At 42.2% G+C, this 19782-nt stretch overlaps 1 protein-coding gene across 1 annotated transcript in view; it reads right to left on the reverse strand.

Annotated features, from left to right (window-relative positions):
- The window catches only part of PITPNC1 (phosphatidylinositol transfer protein cytoplasmic 1), a 243697-nt gene that overhangs the window by 103639 nt on the left and 120276 nt on the right, over positions 1-19782 (reverse strand). Inside the window, exons 3-4 of the mRNA XM_004432670.3 lie at positions 9708-9796; positions 8645-8652 (exon numbers count right to left, since the gene is read on the reverse strand). Coding sequence (XP_004432727.1) covers positions 8645-8652; positions 9708-9796 — 97 coding nt within the window. The remainder of the gene's footprint in view (positions 1-8644; positions 8653-9707; positions 9797-19782) is intronic.

The raw sequence follows: 19782 nt of genomic DNA on the forward strand, positions 1-19782 counted from the left end.
TCCAAACAAGACCAATCCTAGAGTTCTGGTACAATAATGTATCTTCCCTGGACTTGTACCTATTTCCTAGTTACATAATTTAGTGGTTTCTCCTCCCCTTGGCTGGGACTCAGTGCTTAAGAAGGCAGAGAGGGCTTGAGAGGAATGGAGGCCATCAGTCTGAACACACTGACTCTCAATTATTGGGGAAGCTGATGGGGCCAAGATTGTGAGTGAAATTCCTATCCAGCAGAGTTAGCTGCTTTCAGAAAAATACCTCAACCTCTGTCTTGCCCCTCCTGAGAAGACAACCCGAGTTCACCTTGGGTGACTGACGACCCAATCCCAACCCTGAGCAGCCTTGACCCTCTTCCCCGGCTCCTAAACCAACCCTGAACACCGACATCTCTCATTGTGGCTCAATACTGTTTGAGGTTCATTCAAGAGCCGTTTCCTTCTCCTTGGTCTGTTACAATTTACTTTGTCTACCTCTTTCAACTAAATAATTAAAATATTGGGTAACACTGAACACTATGACCTTTGCTCCTTGGTAACGACCAGCCATTCTAACTAAGAGAAAGGTGGTTCCCAATTGTCATCACCTCTTCTGCCGATTCTTTTTCTTTTTTTCTATCATAAACATTTGGGTGGTTTAATTTTTTTTTCTTTTTTTTATTGCGAAATTTTTGTTGTACGTTATCGTTTATCAGTCACCATATAAGTGCATCCCTCCACCCCTTGTGTCCACCCCCCACCCCCCTAGCCCCTGGTAACCACCAAACATTCTATCTGTCCGTGTGTTGGTTTATCTTCCACATATGAGTGAAATTATGCACTGTTTGTCTTTCTCTATCTGGCTTATTTCGCTTAACATAACACCCTCCAGGGGCCGGCCCGGTGGTGCAAGTGGTTGGGTGCGTGCTATCTGCTGCAGCGGCCCGGGGTTCGCCGATTCGGATCCTGGGCATGCACCGACGCACTGCTTGGCAAGCCATGCTGTGGCGGCGTCCCATAGAAAGTGGAGGAAGATGGGCAGGGATGTTAGCCCAGGGCCAGTCTTCCTCAGCAAAATGAGGAGGATTGGCAGATGTTAGCACAGGGCTGATCTCCTCACCAAAAAAAAAAAACAAAATACCCTCCAGGTCCATCCATGTTGTTGCAAATGGGAAGATTTTGTCTTTTTTTATGGCTGAGTAGTATTCCTGTGTATATATATACCACATCTTCTTTATCCAGTCATCAGTGGAGGGACACTTGTGTTGCTTCCATGTCTTGGCTATAGTGAATAATGCTGCGGTGAACATAGGGGTGCATAAGCCTCTTTGGATGGTTGATTTCAGGTTCATTGGGTAGATACCCAGTAGCACGATAGCTGGATCATAAGGTATTTCTATTTTTAATTTTTTGAGGAATCTCCATACTGTTTTCCACAGAGGCTGCACCAGTTTGCATTCCCACCAGCTGTGGATTAGGGTTCCCATTTCTCCACAGCTTCTCCAGCATTTGTTATTTTTTGTCTTGGTGATTATAGCCATTCTAATGGGTGTAAGGTGATATCTTAGTATGGTTTTGATTTGCATTTCCCTGATGATTAGTGGTGTTGAGTATCTTTTCATGTGCCTATTGACCATCTGTATATCTTCTTTGGAGAAGCGTCTGTTCATTTCCTCTGCCCATTTTTTGATCAGGTGGTTTGTTTTTTTGTCATTCAGTTGTGTGAGTTCTTTATATATTATGGAGATTAATCCCTTGTCAGATATATGGTTTGCAAATATTTTTTCCCAGCTGGTGTGTTCCCTATTCATTTTGATCCTGGTTTCATTTGCCTTGTAGAAGCTCTTTAATCTGATGAATTCCCCCTCTGCCTCTTCTTATTAAAAGATGTTTTGGTGGAGTGCGATGGTCACAGCATATTCTAGGTCACTGCTATAGGCTTACTATAGCTTAAGTATTCAAATTCTTACGAATGAGAAGAAAATTCTTTTTTTCCCCTTCATTACTACCGAGGCTGAATGGATGCTGCTGAATTATGTTCGTACTCCAGTGTAGCCGTTTTTTAGCCCTAGAAAAACAAAATCTGTGATTTTGGAAGGCAGCCAGTCTCCTCGGGCACCTTCCTTTGTGACTTTACAAAATTCAGAAGAACCAGCAGGTTTTGAAGAACTGGTTAGATGGTCTGTTCTCTGGAAAATTGTCATCCTGTTGTTCTTTGTTTATTGTATAATTAAGATTTTTCCTATAACCAAGCTAAAGATATTTTTTCCACTTCCTGGGCAAATGGCGTTTCCACATAATCCCAAACACACAGAGTCACTCAGTGATGAAAAAGTTTTTACGTCTTGATAACTGTGATAATGTTGAAGCCCTAGATGATCCTAAACAGAAAGTTTAGGATTCTTTTGGCTGGTCTTGTCACAAATGAGGGCAGCATGAGGTCTCCGTAATAGGCTGGACAGTCAGATACAAGACCTAGGGGACCCAAGGAATAGACATACATTGCTCTGGGCTAATCCTACGAGAAGAGACACCTGTCTGGAGTATTGAGAACTCCTCTGTCTCCCTGGAGGGTAGGGAGGGTAGGGCGTGGTGACCCCAGTTGAAGTCTGGCATTGGGAAAGTTTTGCTTTTGGGCAAAAACAGGGGATATGGGGCTTGAAATAACATCAAGAAGAGGTATATAGGATTAAAGGATTGGAGGATAAAGAGGCCAATAAAAAAGCATTTAAAACAGGAAAAAACGATGAAGACAATTGAAAGCATCTGTCATAAATCCTGGGAGCAGACCCTGTAGTCAGAGAGAAGAGGAGGGTCCTCTGCCTGGGCTGTCGTGGGCAGAGAGCGTGAGAACACGGCTGAGTCCACGTCAAGGGGAGGGAGGTAGCTTCAAAAGGAACACTGCGAGCCTGAACGGGTGCACCTGCAGCCAGAGAGAGAAAAACCCAGATCCCGCAGTCACTGGAGACATGGAAAGAAAAGCTGTGCTATATTTGGGATGGAAAATAAAAGTGGACTGGCTGGGAAAAAATGTTGCTTCCTTTTAGAGAATTAAATCCAGACCTGCCCTAATATCCAAAGCTGCCATGACCTGGCCTCCATGTGTCCAGGCGGCCAAGATTCAGCAACGTCACTTGCCCACTGGGCTGGAATGAGCATGCTATGGACTGAATTGCCTCCCTCCTCCCCAAATTCATTTGTTGAAGCCCTAACTCCCAATGTGATAGTATATGGAGGTGGGGCCTCTGGGAGGTAATTAGGTTGAGATGAGGTCATGAGGGTGGGGCCCTCATGATGGGATTTAGTGCCCTTTTAAGAAGGGACCAGACAGCTTGCTTTTTCTCTTTCTCCCTGCCATGTGAAGACACAGCAAGAAGACAGCTGTCAGCAAACCAGGAAGAGGGTCTTCACCAGGAACTGAATCAGCTGATACCTTAATCTTGGACTTCCCAGCCTCCAGAACTGTGAGAAATAAATGCCTGTTGCTTAAGCCATCCAGTTTATGGTGTTTTGTTATGCAGCCTGAGCAGACTAAGACAGAGCAGGTGTCTGCAGGTGGGAGTTCTACTAACCCTAAGGTCCAGCTCAAATCTCACCTTCTCCAAGAAATCTTCCCATATTTCTCCCAGGCAGAATTTCTCTCCCCTTTCCACAACTATCTGTTTGCCCTTCAACTAAAACACTTAGCACAGGTCTTCCTTGAAATACTGACAATTATGTATTCAACTGCTCTCACTTAATTTTCCCCAACTCTGCTCCCTTCAATCCGTTTCACTTCCTAAGCCAATCCTGAGGCAGGAAGCACTTAAGTTGCTCTGACAGGTCATTTGATTGGCCTTAGTGTTAACGTGGCATGTCAACTGCAGGACAGACTCCCGAGTTATACAGTTCTCTGTCCTCCCTTTCCCTTGGCCCACCAATGTGCCCTGTTCTAATAACCTGATTTTTGTACCTTAGTCTCTGAGATCAGTTATGCCCCACTGCCACCCCTCTCCCCATAGAGATAAAATAAAGGAATAACAATCTTTTAGTATAAGTATATTCCAGGCAATATTTGGGACATACTTATACTAAAAACTATTCGCTATTAATCTGAAAATTCAAACTTAACAGGATAGTCTGTATTTTTACTTGCTAAAGCTGGCAACTTTATCACCCCAGCATCTCATGATCAAGTCACCCATGTAAGATGGCTGTGTCCTGTTCTTGCCTGTCCCCCTCCTGGAGGACTATAGCCCTATCTCTGAAGCTCAAGGATCCAATCCAGAGGCCAGGGCCCTTCCTTTCACATTGCAATTGCTTGTCTGGCTGGATTCCCCAGTGCCATTCATTATGCCCTCTGGTCCGAACGTCTGCTGTCAGCCCAGCTCAGAAGTCATCTAGCTCAGTGGGCAGGTCTGGTGCCAGCCTGTACCCTGGGCTGAGTGATGGCTTGTCTCTTCTTACCTCCAGAAAATCCCATGACTTGCTGATGACTCCCAGGCTTTGACTGGAATGTTTAGCTATTTCCCACCAGATTGTGACTCCCCAAAGGGCAGAGGTTATTGCTCAGTGATGCCTTCAATATATGATGTTTTACACATTGTTGGTGCTTAATAAATGACTGTTAATCTAAACTGAAAGATGGTGTTATGGGTTGAATTGTGTCCCCCCACAAATATATGTTGATGTCCTAACCCCAGTTCCTCAGAATTGGTCTTATTTGGAATTAGGGTTGTTGCAGATGTAATTAGTTAAGTTAAGACGAGGTCATACTGGAGTAGGGTGGGTCCTTAATCCAATGACTCGTGTCCTTACAAGAAGAGGAGAGAGACACAGTGATGAGGATGCCATGTGAAGACATAGAGACACACAGAGGGAAGTCAGCTATGTGAAAACAGAGGCAGAGATTGCAGTTATGCTGCCACAAGCCAAGGAACGCCTGGGCCACCAGAAGCTAAAAAGAAGCAAAGAAGGATTCCTCCCCTACAGGTATCAGAGGGAGCATGACCCTGCTGAGAACTTGATTCAGTCTTCCAGCCTCCGGAACTATAAGACAAGAAATTAATGCTGTTTTAAGCCACCCAATTTGTGGTATTTTGTTATGGCAGCCCAAGGAAACTATCCCAAGGATTGGATTAGGGAGGTATTGACCCCCAAAAATGAGGGCTTAGAACATATCAAGTAATACGTAGAGTCAAACAGAAAGGAGTGAGTGTGAGACTATACAACCATAACTAACTTTATGTTTTGTCCTTAAACTTTCTCAAACAGAAGTAAGATAATCTGTGTCCCTTTGAAAGTCTGAACTGTGTGATTAGAACCTCAGGAGAACTGGGGGGCAGAGGCTGGGCAGAAGTAAAGGCCACAAGTCCCTCAGAAATCCTCCATGTACACAGACTCAGCACAGGAGATGGAGGGTCATGGTACAGTAGTCCCCCGCTTATCCGCGTTTTCCCTTTCCTTGGTTTCAGTTAGCCACAGTCAACCAAAGTCCAAAAATATTGTATGGAAATTTCCAGAAATAATTCATAAGTTTTAAATTGCACACCATTCTGAGTAGCATGATGAAATCCCACTTCATCCCGCCCGGGACGTGAATCATCTCTTTGTCCAGTGGATCCACGCTGTATACACTACCCGCCCATCAGTCACTTAGCAGCCATCGGTTATCAGATTGACTGTGTCAGTATCGCAGTGCTTGTGTCAAATAACCCTTATTTTACTTAATAATGGCCCCAAAGTGCAAGAGTAGTGATGCTGGCAATTCAGATATGCCAAAGAGAAGCCGTAAGGTGCTTCCTTTAAGTGAAAATGTAAAAGTTCTCAACTTAATAAGGAAAGGAAAAAAATCGTATGCTGAGGTTGCTAAGATCTATGGTAAGAACAAATCTTCTATCTGTGAAATTGTGAAGAAGGAAAAAGAAATTCGTGCTAGTTTTACTGTTTCACCTCAAGTATGTATGCATGGAAAAAAACATAGGATATATAGGGTTTGGTACTATCCATGGTTTCAGGTATCCACAGGAGGATATCCACGTATCCCCCGTGGATAACAGCGGACTATTGCAATGGAGGCTGGCGGGAAAGGCTTCCATGGGAGGACTGCCTTAGGATGTGCATCCCCATGGGGATGGCTTTGTCAGGAACCTTGGTTTTCATTCTGTTTTCAAACCCTTAGTACTTTAATACATATTCTTAAAAAATGAACACAATATCACTATCACTTTCAGACTTCATCTCTCTGTTAATCACCCTCACATTTCATGGTCCTGTCATGAGGTTATGGAGAATAAAGGCCATCAGTTTTGGGTCAACTCAAGGTGACCTAATTCTAAGCCTCACCAGGCAAATAACTGCCTTTGCATAGTTATGGGGACAAAATTCTCTTCTCCCTGTAACTATTGATTACATTTGAAAGGAAAAGTCCATGCACAAGCTTTTGGAGAAGCGGGAAGTGGGATAGCATCAGATATCAATAAAATCAAATAATATCCTAGACAATTAGTACCTTCCAGTCTAATAAGTGGACCCCAGTCTGCTTCGAAGGGTACTGAGATATATTCCCATTTATTTGCCCATAGAACTTCCATTTTAATGACAGCAGCGTTCAGCATTGCACAATAAATAATAACAATGAACATTTATCGAATATTTACCATGCACCAAGCAGTAGGCTAAGATTTCACGTAGATTATTTAATATAATCTTCACATCACCCTTATGAGATAGTTATTACATTTTCCCCACTTACAGATGAGAAATGGAGGCTTAAAGGGAAGTACTTTGCACAACTGTTAATGAGGCAGGATTCAGAAGATTCCAAAGTCTTCCTCTCGAAGACTGTGCAATTGCTAGAAGCAATGGAACTGGGCAGGGGGGCTGGAGGGTAGGGAATGTTGGTGGGGAACCATTTAACTGCCCGCTATGTACAGGCAAAGTACTGACAGCTTTCTATATATTAGATCAGGAGTTGACAAACTATAGCCTGGGGGCCAAGTTTGGCCTGCTGTCTGGGCAAATATGACCATGCCAATATCTTTACATAGTCTCCAAGGCTACTTTCACAGTGACAGAGACTGTTTGGACCACAATAAGGAAAATATTTACTATAAGATCCTTTATAGAAAAAGTCTTCAGACCCCAGCATTAGATCATTGAATCCTTCTACTAATAGCTCTATGAAAGAGGGATTATCTCAATTTTAGAGATCAAGAAACTTAGGTTCAGAGACGTTAAGCTGCTTGTTCTAGAGCAGTGTTCCCCTAACTTCTAAAATGTAAAATTTGTATTTTGGCAGAGAATTGCCTTTTTTTGAAGTTAGAGACCCTGGGGAAAAATGCTATGTATGCTCCTATCATTTCATAAAAGAAAAGACTTTTTTTTTGGCTAACACCTGTTGCCAATCTTCCTCTTTTTGCTTGAGGAAGAGTGGTCCTGAGCTAACATCTGTGCCCATCTTCCTCTATTTTGTACGTGGGTCACCGCCACAGCATGGCTTGACAAGTGGTGTAGGTCCGTACCCGGGATCCGAACCCCTGAACCCAGGCTGCTGATGTGGAGTGTGCCAAACTTAACCACTACACACCAGGCTGGCCCCAAGAAAAGACATTTTAATATCCAAGAATGAAGGATATAATTACCCAATAGTCCTTCAAGTGGAATAAATTAAATTCTATGAAAAATTTTGAATATTATTCCATTTTTTTTTTATTTTGCAAAGGACAGGTGTGAATGTACTCAAGGACCAGCATGAATTCAAGAACTGGCAATTGAGGGTCACTCACTTAAGAACTTCAGCCAGTAAGTGGCAGAGCCAGAGGACACCCAGGCCTATCCAACTCCAAAGCCCATGACACTTCCACTGTATCTGTTGGGACGATGTATCTACCTGTGATTCATGCATTCATTCTGTCATTCAATAACTACTGATGGTGCATCTACTATGTGCAAGGTACCATGCTCATGCCAAGGACATGATGAATCATTTTCCTCCACGTATCTCTCACCATCTCTCTCTTTCCTTTGACTGCTTGATTAAGACCAAAAACTCAACTCCATCACAGCTCAGTTAACCACTTTCTTGTTATGACAGCTTGACTCATTGGCCGTTGGGGAAAACAATCCAAATGAAAATACTACAACACAATGATATTATAGGGTCCCTTTTTTTTTTAGTGTAAGTAATGACTCTAGAGGCTCTGAGGATAGGAAGAAATTAAAGGGTTTTTATCAAGACACCAAGACTGTCCAATCCAGAGCTCTGAGTATACGTCTTTCCAGTTTCAAGGTTCTCCAATAAGAGATCAGGCCACAACCTGTAAGTATAAGCCCCACCTTCCATCCATAACTACCATCATTTTTTTCATATCATGTTTCTAGAAACTGTTCTTCTATTACAGTGAACTATCACAAGTAGAGCAGTCAGGCTATTTAAAATTACAAGCAAAAGTTAATTATGTAAAGTGACTATCAAGGCATTTTAAATTAACATTCATATTCTTGAACAAATGAGAACATTCAAGTTATTGCATTATATATAACTATGTAATAGCCTACATTTAAATATTTCTGATTCTGAATTATTCCTCTATTTTTTTGATTACATTGATAAGATGAGACGTACAAGGGAAGTTCCAATTACTCCATTGATCTTAGGCTGAATATTTTAAAATGATTAAATAAAACTTACTGTGTATTCTGGTCCCAGATGTTCATGTGGACAAGAGGGAAAAGAAAAAAGAGAGACAAAATTGATAATTTAGACCACGCTTATATGCAATATAAAACCACAGAACTAACAAATACTTATGAATTATAATTATTAAAAATGTGGTAAAGAAACCTTCCAAAATTTAATTTTCATAAATACTGAATGTCTCCATGTTTTCTCTTAAGACTCTTTCATATGATACTTCTGTGGTTGGGCAGATAAGGACTGTAAGACAAGATTCAATTAGCCTATAGGTTTGTGGCTAATTAAAAACCAAAGAGTTGGCATTATAAAAGCAGAATTAAAGACTAATAATTCCAGTAGAGCATTTCATTGACCACAAAGGAAATCTTTTAAGTTGAAAAGCTGCTTTTATAGCCAATAAGAAGAGCTTGTTATGATGATATTCAAGTGGGATCTTGAATTTTTGTATGTTCGGGGGTAGGAACCAAACCTTCTAAATTTTTTGGCCACAGTTTCTAGTTCAGTATCAGCACAGGGGTTATTATCACCCTATTATAAGCCAGAGGGAAAATGATCTTAAAGATTTTCATACTGTCCAATTGCAAAGGAAGTAGTTTGGGGCAGAGAGACCCAACAGAACCTTTTACATAAATTACAATCAAGTTTTTTTTTTGGGGGGGGGGGTGCGGGGTAGTGCTGTAAAACAAACAAGTCAAAATAAACAATTTGCTTATAAACAAACCACACCCCAAAATTACTTGGGGATTATTGAAGAAACAGGGAGAAATAAGGATAATGAAACCCATAGAAATGTCACTAAAAAGAGCTTCACTTTCCTCCTCTGCATGCTATTTACTACCATCGCTTTAGGAAGGAAAATGGAATGGTTTAGCTTAACTCCCACCATCCCCTGCTAGGAAGAGCGTTGACCTAAAAGTATGAAGGCAAAGGGTTTTGGGAGATATTACAGGGCTCACATAAGTCCCTGCTTGGAAAATTCACCCTAAATCAGTGAAATCTGATTACTGCCATGTCTTGCATTGCTACATATGACATACCAGTTGTACGAAAGACTTACCTGTAATCGTGTAGGGATAATAGTTCCAAGCCTTCTCTGTAACATAAAATATTTTGGGAACGACAGCTCTAGCCCAACTAGGCAGTTTGCTAAGAGAAAAGAAAGAAAGGAGAAAAAAAGACAATTAGAGTCTGTCCAGAGCCTTGTTGCGCTACCATATCTTTCTGGATAAACTGACTGCTAGAGAAATCAGTTCTGAGGCATCTGTCTCTTCTCTCCACAGCCAGCCCTTCCCCGTCTCTCTGATCTTTACCATAGTTAACTGTTTCCGTGCATATTGATGTGGTCTTAAAATGTGTGAAGGTAGAAGGTTACAGCTTGGTATAGGGAACCTCATAAGATTGTAAGCCTGTCCTCTTTGATTTGAATTTGCAAGGACACGAAAATTCAGTGCCTGGGAGTGTCTTGTTTCGAGGGTTTGGCCAGCCTGGCCTTGGTCTCCTAGGAGTGACATGGCAGAAGTGGTATGAAGGGATGTTTAAGCCCGAATATTGGGGGGACAGAGGTAAATGTTAGAGCCAGGAGCCAGCTTAACAGTCCATCTGAGCGATGTTTTGAAAAAGGACTACAGCAACAGAGAGTAGCAACTTTAGATACATGAAGAGGAACAAAATACAGCCCCCTGATGACTGTAGTTGGTTGACTTATGTCTCCCCTAAAGATATATTCACGTCCTAACCCCCAATACTTCTGAATGTAACCTTATTTGAAAGTAGGGGTTTCGTAGATATAATTAAGTTAAGGATCTCAAGATGAAATCACCCTAGGGTGGGCCCTAACTCCAATGACTGGTATCCTTATAAGAGAAGGAGAGGGAGATTTGAGATACAGAGACAGAGGGGAGATGGCCACGTGAAGATGGAGGCAGAGACTGCAGTGATGCAGCTACAAGCCAAGGAACACCAAGGATTGCCGCAATCACCAGAAGCTAGGAGAGAGGCACAGAACAGGTTCCCCTCAGAGCCCCCAGAAGGAACCAACAATGCCAGCACCTTGATTTCAGGCTTAGGGTCTCCAGAACTGTGAGAGGATAAATTTGTGTTGTTTTAAGCTGCCCAGTTTTTGGCAGCTCTAGGAAACTAGCACAGTGACCGAGCCATTCCTCTGAAGCAGGGACCCAGGCAGGCAATTGCAGAAAACAAATTCTCAAAACAAGGAAAACCCAAGGGCAGATGTCCCAAGATCTTTGTAAACCAAGGACTAATTAAGTTTGGTTTTGTTTTCCTTCAGAAGTAAACTCGAGAGCATAGCGCAGGCACAAAGAATTCCTTAAATATTATTTAAATACATAGTATTATATATTCCTTAAACACGTCTGCATGATTTTATTTCCCCCCAGCACTATACCCTGGGGTTTTCTGTCTTTCCAGATACTACCATTTTGTTCTTTCCTATTTTGGCGCCTCCAGCTCAGTGTCTGGGATGCGGATGTCTAGCAGTACATCAGACCTGGAGAGGTGACGCAGACTCTGCGCTCCTGAGGGCTGCATGTTGCCATAAAGAATACCAAGAGGCAGTTCTCAATTCCAAGCCGAGAAAACTAGGAAAGGGGGGACATCAAGCTAATAGAACCCCAAATCCCCAACCCCTCTTGGATGTGTAATTGAAATGACAACCACAGCCAGTAAAATACTGTGTTATCTTATATGTCTTCTCAAATTGTTTCTCTTATTTCTGACAGGATCCAGGCCCTGCTGTTTAAAAGACAAATAGTATTTTCAATGGCTGGCCGGACCTACCCAAAGCTCTGGGCTGTTTATCAGGCCTAAAACAAATGGGAAATCAAAGCTCCCCCGAAGCTGGCTGAGTGTCAGACGAAGGCCACCGCTCTCAGGTGGGCTGTGGGGAGCGAGCCGGAGCAGTTCTCTAACTCACGTAACCATTCTTCTTGCTGCTCTAGTGAGAATCTCTCACTCCTATAAACCATGCCTGCAGTAACTGCTCATTTACCTTACGCTCACACCGCTCCAAAGGAAGGGGCTGCTTCCTGACAGGGGTTTTTACAGCTTTTGCCTATGATTTATTCCTTCAGTCACTGAAGCTGGAGTGCAACTGGGTTTGACGTCGAGAGTGGGAAAATCACAGTGGGCTTGCCTGTAGGAAATGGTCACAAGCAAAACTTCCCCTGGGTTCCCTCCTGTCAGCCCCCACACCCCAGAGTGACATGCCCACGGGTAGTGTAGGAAGATGTGGATTCTATTCACAGACAAGTGGTTTTCTTGTGCTTTTGATGGACTGAAAATGGGATTGTAGACTCTCCTCAAAGTAAGGTAGGCATTGTTCTACTTAGACAAAGTACCTACGTCTCCCTGCAAGCATTAGGGCCCATTCTCCACTGTCCTCTTGGGGGGAGATGTTCCCTCTACACTTCCCCTCACTAGGCTCCTCATGCACAACACTCTGGGGCCCAAGTGCTCCTCCATCCATAATTCATTCCCTATATCATTAAAAAAGCCTCCCAGCAGAACCACATTCCTAAGCAACAATCATGTTCTGGAAGGAAGATGAAAATCATTGGCAATTTTCCATTCATGTTGAGAATTTTCCTATTTGTAAATGGTCAGGACTCCAGATTCTAGAATCTTTATTTTAACTGTTTCATCCACCAGCTCATGCAGGAAACACAGCACTATAATCAATTACCTTTTCCAATGAGATGCTCTAAAAAACACAGTCATTTGGCCTATACAATTTTATGCAACTCTTCTAATTAGTCTGGGAAGGAGGCCCTTCTAGTATAAGTCATTTACCAGGCCAGGGGCAGGAGGCATTTGCAACAAGTTTCATGATATGCTATTTAAATATTTTTAAGCCCACTAACAGACCTTCTCTCAGCCCCCGATTCCCTCAGAGCACATCATTATTCAAATCGTTTCTGTCTGAGAAAGTAACATTCATTTTTCCCTGCAGCAATGATTTATCAGGGCTGCAAGGAAAATGGAATTAAATTAGTCCCTACTGTTGCTGTCACTTTCATGATGTATACTGTCACACAGCCTACAATTCTAAGGAGAAGTCTGTCACTCAAACTCACTACCAGGTGTCAAGTAAGAACCTCTCTTCTAGAAAGAAGGCACGGTTTGCATCATGTCCTCTTGATCCACAAGCCAGGACCAAACCTCCCAATGGCCCATCTTTAGAAACACTGAGGAGAAAGACGGACAGAACTCTAAAGCCTTTCCAGAATCGGGAAACGTGCTGAGGTGCAATGATACGGTTCCCCAAACGGCTTTATCAATGCCTCCCAAAGATATACTTTTCAAAACATTTGGTTTCTTACTTTTAAACTGAAACTTCTTTTAGTTCTGCTCTTAATGTAATTCTTTATATGACAGCAAAGAAATGAGCAGAGTTCCCAACTAGAGCCATCACCCATGAGAGGCAGGGCTGCCAGGGCTTCACCCACGGGGAGTTCCTTGAACTTGGACACCACCACCACTCTCCCTACTTAACAGGACAGTTTGTGCTGGGATTCTGGGAAAAAGGCCCGCCTTGTCCAGGTTCTTGGAAGGCTCTGCTTGGATAGCATTAGGGTGAGACGGCTGGCACTCAAGGGGGCAGCCACACGTGTCAACATCATCAGTCAGGAGTGCGGCAAAACCAAGGTGGCAAATGCTCGACTGGATGATCTCTAAGATCCCAACCAGGCCTAAACGGTCTGTTCCTGAGATTGCCCATAAGGGTAGAAGGGAGGGGGACCTGGCAGCATGAGAACCCCTGGCATGTTTTTAAGGATTAAGATGGGGACAGAATAGAAAAGCATGGACTGAAAGGTATACTGGGAAGAGTCCCTTACATGCTCTACTTTTTCCAGTATATATGAAAAATACTATTAATGAATTAAATTTATTTAATATTATATTAAACATTTATATATTGAATATATAATTATATAGACTATATAAGACTAAATATTCTAAACGATATAATGTTCTTATACAGTATGGCTATTGTGCATCATCTGTCACTCCTGACTAGAATGCATGTCCCACCAGGACAGGGATCTTTGTTCTGCTCACTGCTGCATGCCCAGCACCTAGAATGGTGCCTGGCACTTAGCAGGTGCTCAATAAATATTTCCTGAATGAATGAAGATTGTCTCTGGATATTCGGAAGTCAATAAATGACCCTGACGATTCTTTCAAAATAGCATGGAAATAAGCTCTTAGGTCAGAATCTCTGACTCTGACACTTTCTCTATGACCTGTTGCCTGGGCAGTGGGCTCTCCCAAAGCCACACAAGCTCTGGGCACCGAGCTCTTTGGGCAAGATTTGGGAAATGGGGTTAATTTGCTCGGCAGACCTGGGAGAGCTGGGAGAAGAGGAAATGTGAGAGACCCAAGTCATGGCAACAAGGCTCTACCAATGAGCTGGCAGGTAAAGTGACCAGCTGGTGGCTTTTCTTGTCCAGTTAAACAGGATTCATGGCTTAGGGAAGCTGTACCCTCTCCTACCCAGAGCCACCGGAGGCCAGGATAGGTGGCCCTGGAAGGCAAGAGCCACGTAGCAGGAGAAATGTTGTTCTCTCCGTGCAAATCGACTTAGGCATTAGGCAGAATCACCGTTAGAAGCTGGCAACCCTCCCTGACTGGCAGCTGCCAGCACAGCCTAATTAATCCAGTAGCCGTGGTGAGGAAGAACATGACACTTCATGACTGAAAAACAAGCCTAAAAATAGGCTCCATCTTTTCTCCAATAACCCTCCACCCTCACCCCTTGATTCCCTCCCCTCATGGGCTTCAGTGGGGAGGGCTTGTAGAGAGGCTACAGATGAAGTGAAAATGAAAGGGGTCAAAGAAAAGCCCCACTCTCATATGATTCTGGGTGGCAGGTTTTATTTAGAATCACTGTTCCAGTTCGATTAGTATCTTGCCTCCTTTCCCTGGATGCCAGTTGAAACCAGAGTTCTTGAAGAGAAACCAAGAAATACCACTTATTTGGTTAACTGAACTGGATCGAAGGCCCAAGGACAACCACCAAATGTACTAATGTACCAGTACTAATGTAACGTCCTAAATGTATTAGGCAACCGCCAAAATGTACTGTGCGCCCAACAGTATATCAGACGCTGTAGGAGGGGCCAGAGGATGGAGCAACCCATAATCCCTGGGAGATGAGAGGCAAGTAATAAAAGGATGAATGGCATTTTAAAAAGACATTATACCCAATTTAAAAATGGGCAAAGGATTTCAATAGACATGTCTCCAAAGAAGAGACAAATGGCCAACGAACACACAAAACGACACTCAACATCATTAGTCATTAGGAAAGTGCCAGTCAAAACCACAACGAGATACCACTTCACATCCACTAGGATGGCTATAATCAAAAAGACAGACAATAACAAGTGTCGATGATTATGTAGAGAAATTGGAACCCTCATACGTTGCTGGTGGGAATGTAAAATGGTGCAGCCACTCTGGAAAACAGTTTAGAAGTTCCCCTCCCCATCCACTAGTAGCTCAGCTGGGACTGGGAACTCAATGGGATGCTTATGTTCGGGATTTTGGAACAAATGACAGAAAAAATGGACAACTCAGACCTACCCATGGCAGCCGTGGTGGTGATAGTGGAAGGAAACCGTATGGTTCTACTTAAAGATGATTGTCATCATTGCTGCTCTTGGCCTCTTGGAGCTGCCCTGATAGCTGTCCATACTCAAGCCTCCAGATAATTCTGTGGGTTGCTAACATCCTTCCATGAAATGTCCTTTCTGCTCAAGACAGACTCAGAGAGCAGGCCCTGACTACACAGGCATTGAGTATTTCCAGTGTCTCTAATAGTTGCTTTGGGTAATAAATGATAAAGTAGTTTCTGAATAAGATTTGGCTTCCCATATAGATTGACGTAAGGAAGAGAATCTGCTCACCTTGCCAGCTCTTGAATTCAGGTCCACAGGTCAAAAATATTTCTCCATGTAAATTATTAAATGAACCCTGGAACATCTTAGCTATTGCTGGTCCAGATCTCAGCACCCACTTCCCTGTGGCCAGGGAAGGGGTCCACATCATGCCACGGTGGCACAAGGATTACTTGGAGCTGAAGACATTTGAGAATCAACAGTTACAGGAAGAGACTTTTCCTGAACTCCCTTTATCTGCCTAAAAGCAGAGCCTCCTGAAAGAATTCAACTGTCATAAATCCCCTCCCCCGGAGTTTCACAACCAGAGACAATTGACTCCTATCACCAGAGTCGAGAAGTAAGCACCAGGATGAGAAATCTCCTAAACAGATATGGTCACAAAACCATCATATTATTTCCCATCCATTCTCCTAAGGCCTCATTTATTTTTCATAAGTCATTTGTTTTCCCCTAAGTGCATTTACTCCCCTGTCCCTTTCCCCTATTAAAATTGTATATAAGCCCCAAATTCTAACCCCCCGTTTGAGTCACATTTTTCTGGGTGCTCTCACATACGTCTGTCAATGAAAATGACTTTTCTCCTGTTAATCTGTCAGTTTCAGGTTAATTTGCAGGCCCCCAATCACTGACCATAAGTGGGGTGAGGAAAGATTTTTCCTCTCTGACCCCACTCACAAGATGGACAGATGGACTCACAAATGCTGGAACCAGTCAGTCTAGGACTCGACTTTGATCAGAAGGCAAAGACCACGTCTTACTTATTAAAGGATTCCCTCCAATACTCAAAAAATTTGTTGCACATTGTAGGCTTCAGTAAATACCCATTTAATGAATTACAATTACGAAGCTGCCTTGCCAGCATGGCAGTCCCATGACCTGTGGATGCAGGACATGGGTTAACTTGAGGTGGATCTAGTTCATGACTACAAAGTAATGGGTTTAATTTTCTTTTATGAGTGTGGAAATTCATCTTATTATTTTACAGTTCTGTCACATATCAATTTTTTCTTTCTCTCTTACTAAACCATAATCTCCCTGGTTCTAAGACATGTGCCCATATTCTTCCAAATATGCCAGGAGCCTTTTATTTTTATTTTATTTTGTGTGTGTGTGTGTGAGGAAGATTAGCCCTGAGCTAACCTCTGTTGTCAATCCTCTTTTTGCCAAGGAAGATTGGCCCTGGGCTAACATCTGATGCCAATCTTCCTCTTTTTGCTGAAGAAGATTGGCCCTGGGCTAACATCTGTGCCCATCTTCCTCTACTTTATATAAGACACCACCACAGCATGGCTTGACAAGTGGTGCGTCAGTCCGCGCCGGGGTTCTGAACCGGCAAACCCCGGGCCGCCAAAGCGGAGCGCGTGAACTTAACCGCTAGGCCACTGGGCCTTATAAAACGATGGACCTAGGTTAGACTTGTGCAGAGGGAACTGAAAGTACTTTTTTTCCTGTGCCTTATTGGTTACTCACTTATGTATGCTGGAGGAGAGTCAGGATAACGTCTGAAACATACTTTGAGCATAGAAAATTAGAGTTGAAGGATCTAAAAAGTTGTCCAGTTTACCCACCTAATTGATGTTTGAATCTGCTCGAGGACAGCCTGACACGTGGGTGTTCCACTCACGCTCAAGCACCCCCAGTGACAGCGTAATTGACTAGAAGGTACCCAACTGCATTCTCAGGAGGCTTGCATACGTAGATTTCTTCCTTAAACTGAGCCTGAATCCTTCTCCTGCCATTCTCGCCCATTGGTCTTGGTCCAGTTGGTCCTTCTGATTCTTAAAGAATACATACGCCTAATTCTTCTCCCACCTGATTACACCATATACACCCCAAGTCTAGCTTTTCTAGGTTAAAAGTTTTGGATTTCTTTAGTCATTCCTCACATCACTTGGGTTTCTCATCCTCTAAAATTCACATGAACAATTTTGGAAGAGTTGAATAAATAGGAGGGACTTGCCCTACCAGATATCAAGGCTCTTTATAAAGCTATAGTAATTAAGAATTTTAGGATTATAGTCTCAAATTCTATTTTAAAAACAACCCTCTTGGCATTTTAATTAGATTTGCATGAAACATGATTTGGGAATTGATGGCAACTTTATAATATAGCATTTCCCATCCACGAATATTGCTATTTATCTCAGGTTTTTAAAATGTCCTCCATTAATGTTTTACATGTTTCTCCAAAAAAATTTTTGTATATCTTGTAGATTTATTACTAGGTGTCTTTAAGTTTCTTTTTCTGTTATAAATGGAATTTTAAAAAATTATATTTTCCATTTATTGTTTCTGCTATACAAGCAGTGCTACTGATTTTTGTATATGAATTTTATACCCAGCAATCTTGTTGAATTCTCATATTGATGTTAAGAGAGATAAATCTGATCAGGTCATGATTTATTATTATTATTATTGTTATTATTATTATTCTGTGAGGTATTTGATTTGCTAATGCTTTATATAGGATTTTCATACCTATGTTCTTAACTGAGATTGGCCTATAAGTTTCTTTTTTGTACTGTTATTGTTCAGTTTTGCTATTAAGATTCACGTGGTAGGCAATATTCCTTGCCTTCCCAGCGGTCACCCTCCATTTCCTCCCCATTTCCTAGAAGCAGATCATTCCCCTCTCGTACATCTTTCTCTTTTTAGCAAGGAGGAAAATCTTGTGTCTTATTGGCTGGAACCAGGTCACATGGCCATCTCTAGCTGTAAAGGTGGCCATGAAAGTGAGTACCTGACATTTTCAACCACAAGTTATTTAGAAATTTTTATATTTCTAAATGATGAGAAAGTTCATTTTTTGTTGTTGTTGTTATCAATTTCTTATTGTAATGCTTTGTAATCAGCCAACAGGATCTACACGATATTGATTTTCTGGTATTTGTTGAGATTGATTGCTGGCCTAGTTTGTAGTCAGTTTTTGTACATTTTCACGTGTGTTTGAAAGCATGTTGGTTCTAGGGTCTATTAATGTCCACTAGATCAAGTTTGTAATTCTGCTGTTTACATCTTCGCTGTTTGCTAAATTGTTTATCTATTTGATCCATCAGTTTATTAAGTAGGTATGTTAAAATCTCCCATTATAACTTTAGGCTACTTGCGATTTTGTCAGCGTTGCCATATATTTGTTGAGCTAGGTTCCAGTTCAGGATTTAACTCACATACCTTTATTGGGACCCTGATCTATTTCGATTTATCTTACCATCAAAATTTATATTTTCTATTTACCATACTTTTTGTAGGCTTCTCTTTGTTCTTCCTTTGCCATCTACTGGATTGATCAAGTTTTCTCTTGGAAGTTACGTACTGTTTTACTATTCCTTTATTTTATTTTATTTTTTAAATTTTATTTATTTATTTATTTTCCCCCAAAGCCCCAGTAGATAGTTGTATGTCATAGCTGCACATCCTTCTAGTTGCTGTATGTGGGACGCAGCCTCAGCATGGCCGGAGAAGCGGTGCGTCGGTACGCGCCCGGGATCTGAACCCGGGCCGCCAGCAGCGGAGAGTGTGGACTTAACCGCTAAGCCACAGGGCCAGCCCTTACTATTCCTTTAGAGGTTAACTTTATATTTTGAATATGCACACTTGTCTTAAACAATTTTAAATTAATCAACATCACTTTCTTCTTTCTAAACAATAGTAGCAACTGAGAGTATGTTTTATTTTACTATAACTACTAACCTCTCATCTTCTGTTATTATTTAAATTCCACAAATATACCCCAAATTACTCGTTATTAGTATTTTTTTTTTAGGAAGATTGGCCCTGAGCTAACATGTGTTGCCAATCTTCCTCTTTTTCTTTTTTCTCCCCAAAGCCCCAGTACCTAGTTGTCTATCCTAGTTGTAGGTCCTTCTAGTTCTTCTACATGGGACACTGCCTCAGCATGGCTTGATGAGTGGTGAGTAGGTCCACACCCAGGATCCAAACCCACGAACCCCGGGCCGCCAAAGCAGAGCACATGAACTTAACCGCTATGCCGCCAGGCCAGCCCCCATTATTAGTATTTTTAAAACCTTCTGTACTCATTTAGATTTGCCCAGATGCTTACTGATTTCTTTGTTTATTACTACTTCTATATGCCCTCTCCTCCTTCTTGGGTTCAATTTCCTTTTATTTCAAGTACATCCTTTAGTAGTTCTTTCAATGTTGTTCTCACAATTCTCAGTTCTAACTCCCCATTTGTGTGGGCCAGGGCCACAT

Source organism: Ceratotherium simum, chromosome 16 (assembly GCF_057802395.1).
Source record: "Ceratotherium simum simum isolate JZ-2026a chromosome 16, ASM5780239v1, whole genome shotgun sequence".
NCBI classification, from domain to species: Eukaryota; Metazoa; Chordata; class Mammalia; order Perissodactyla; family Rhinocerotidae; genus Ceratotherium; species Ceratotherium simum.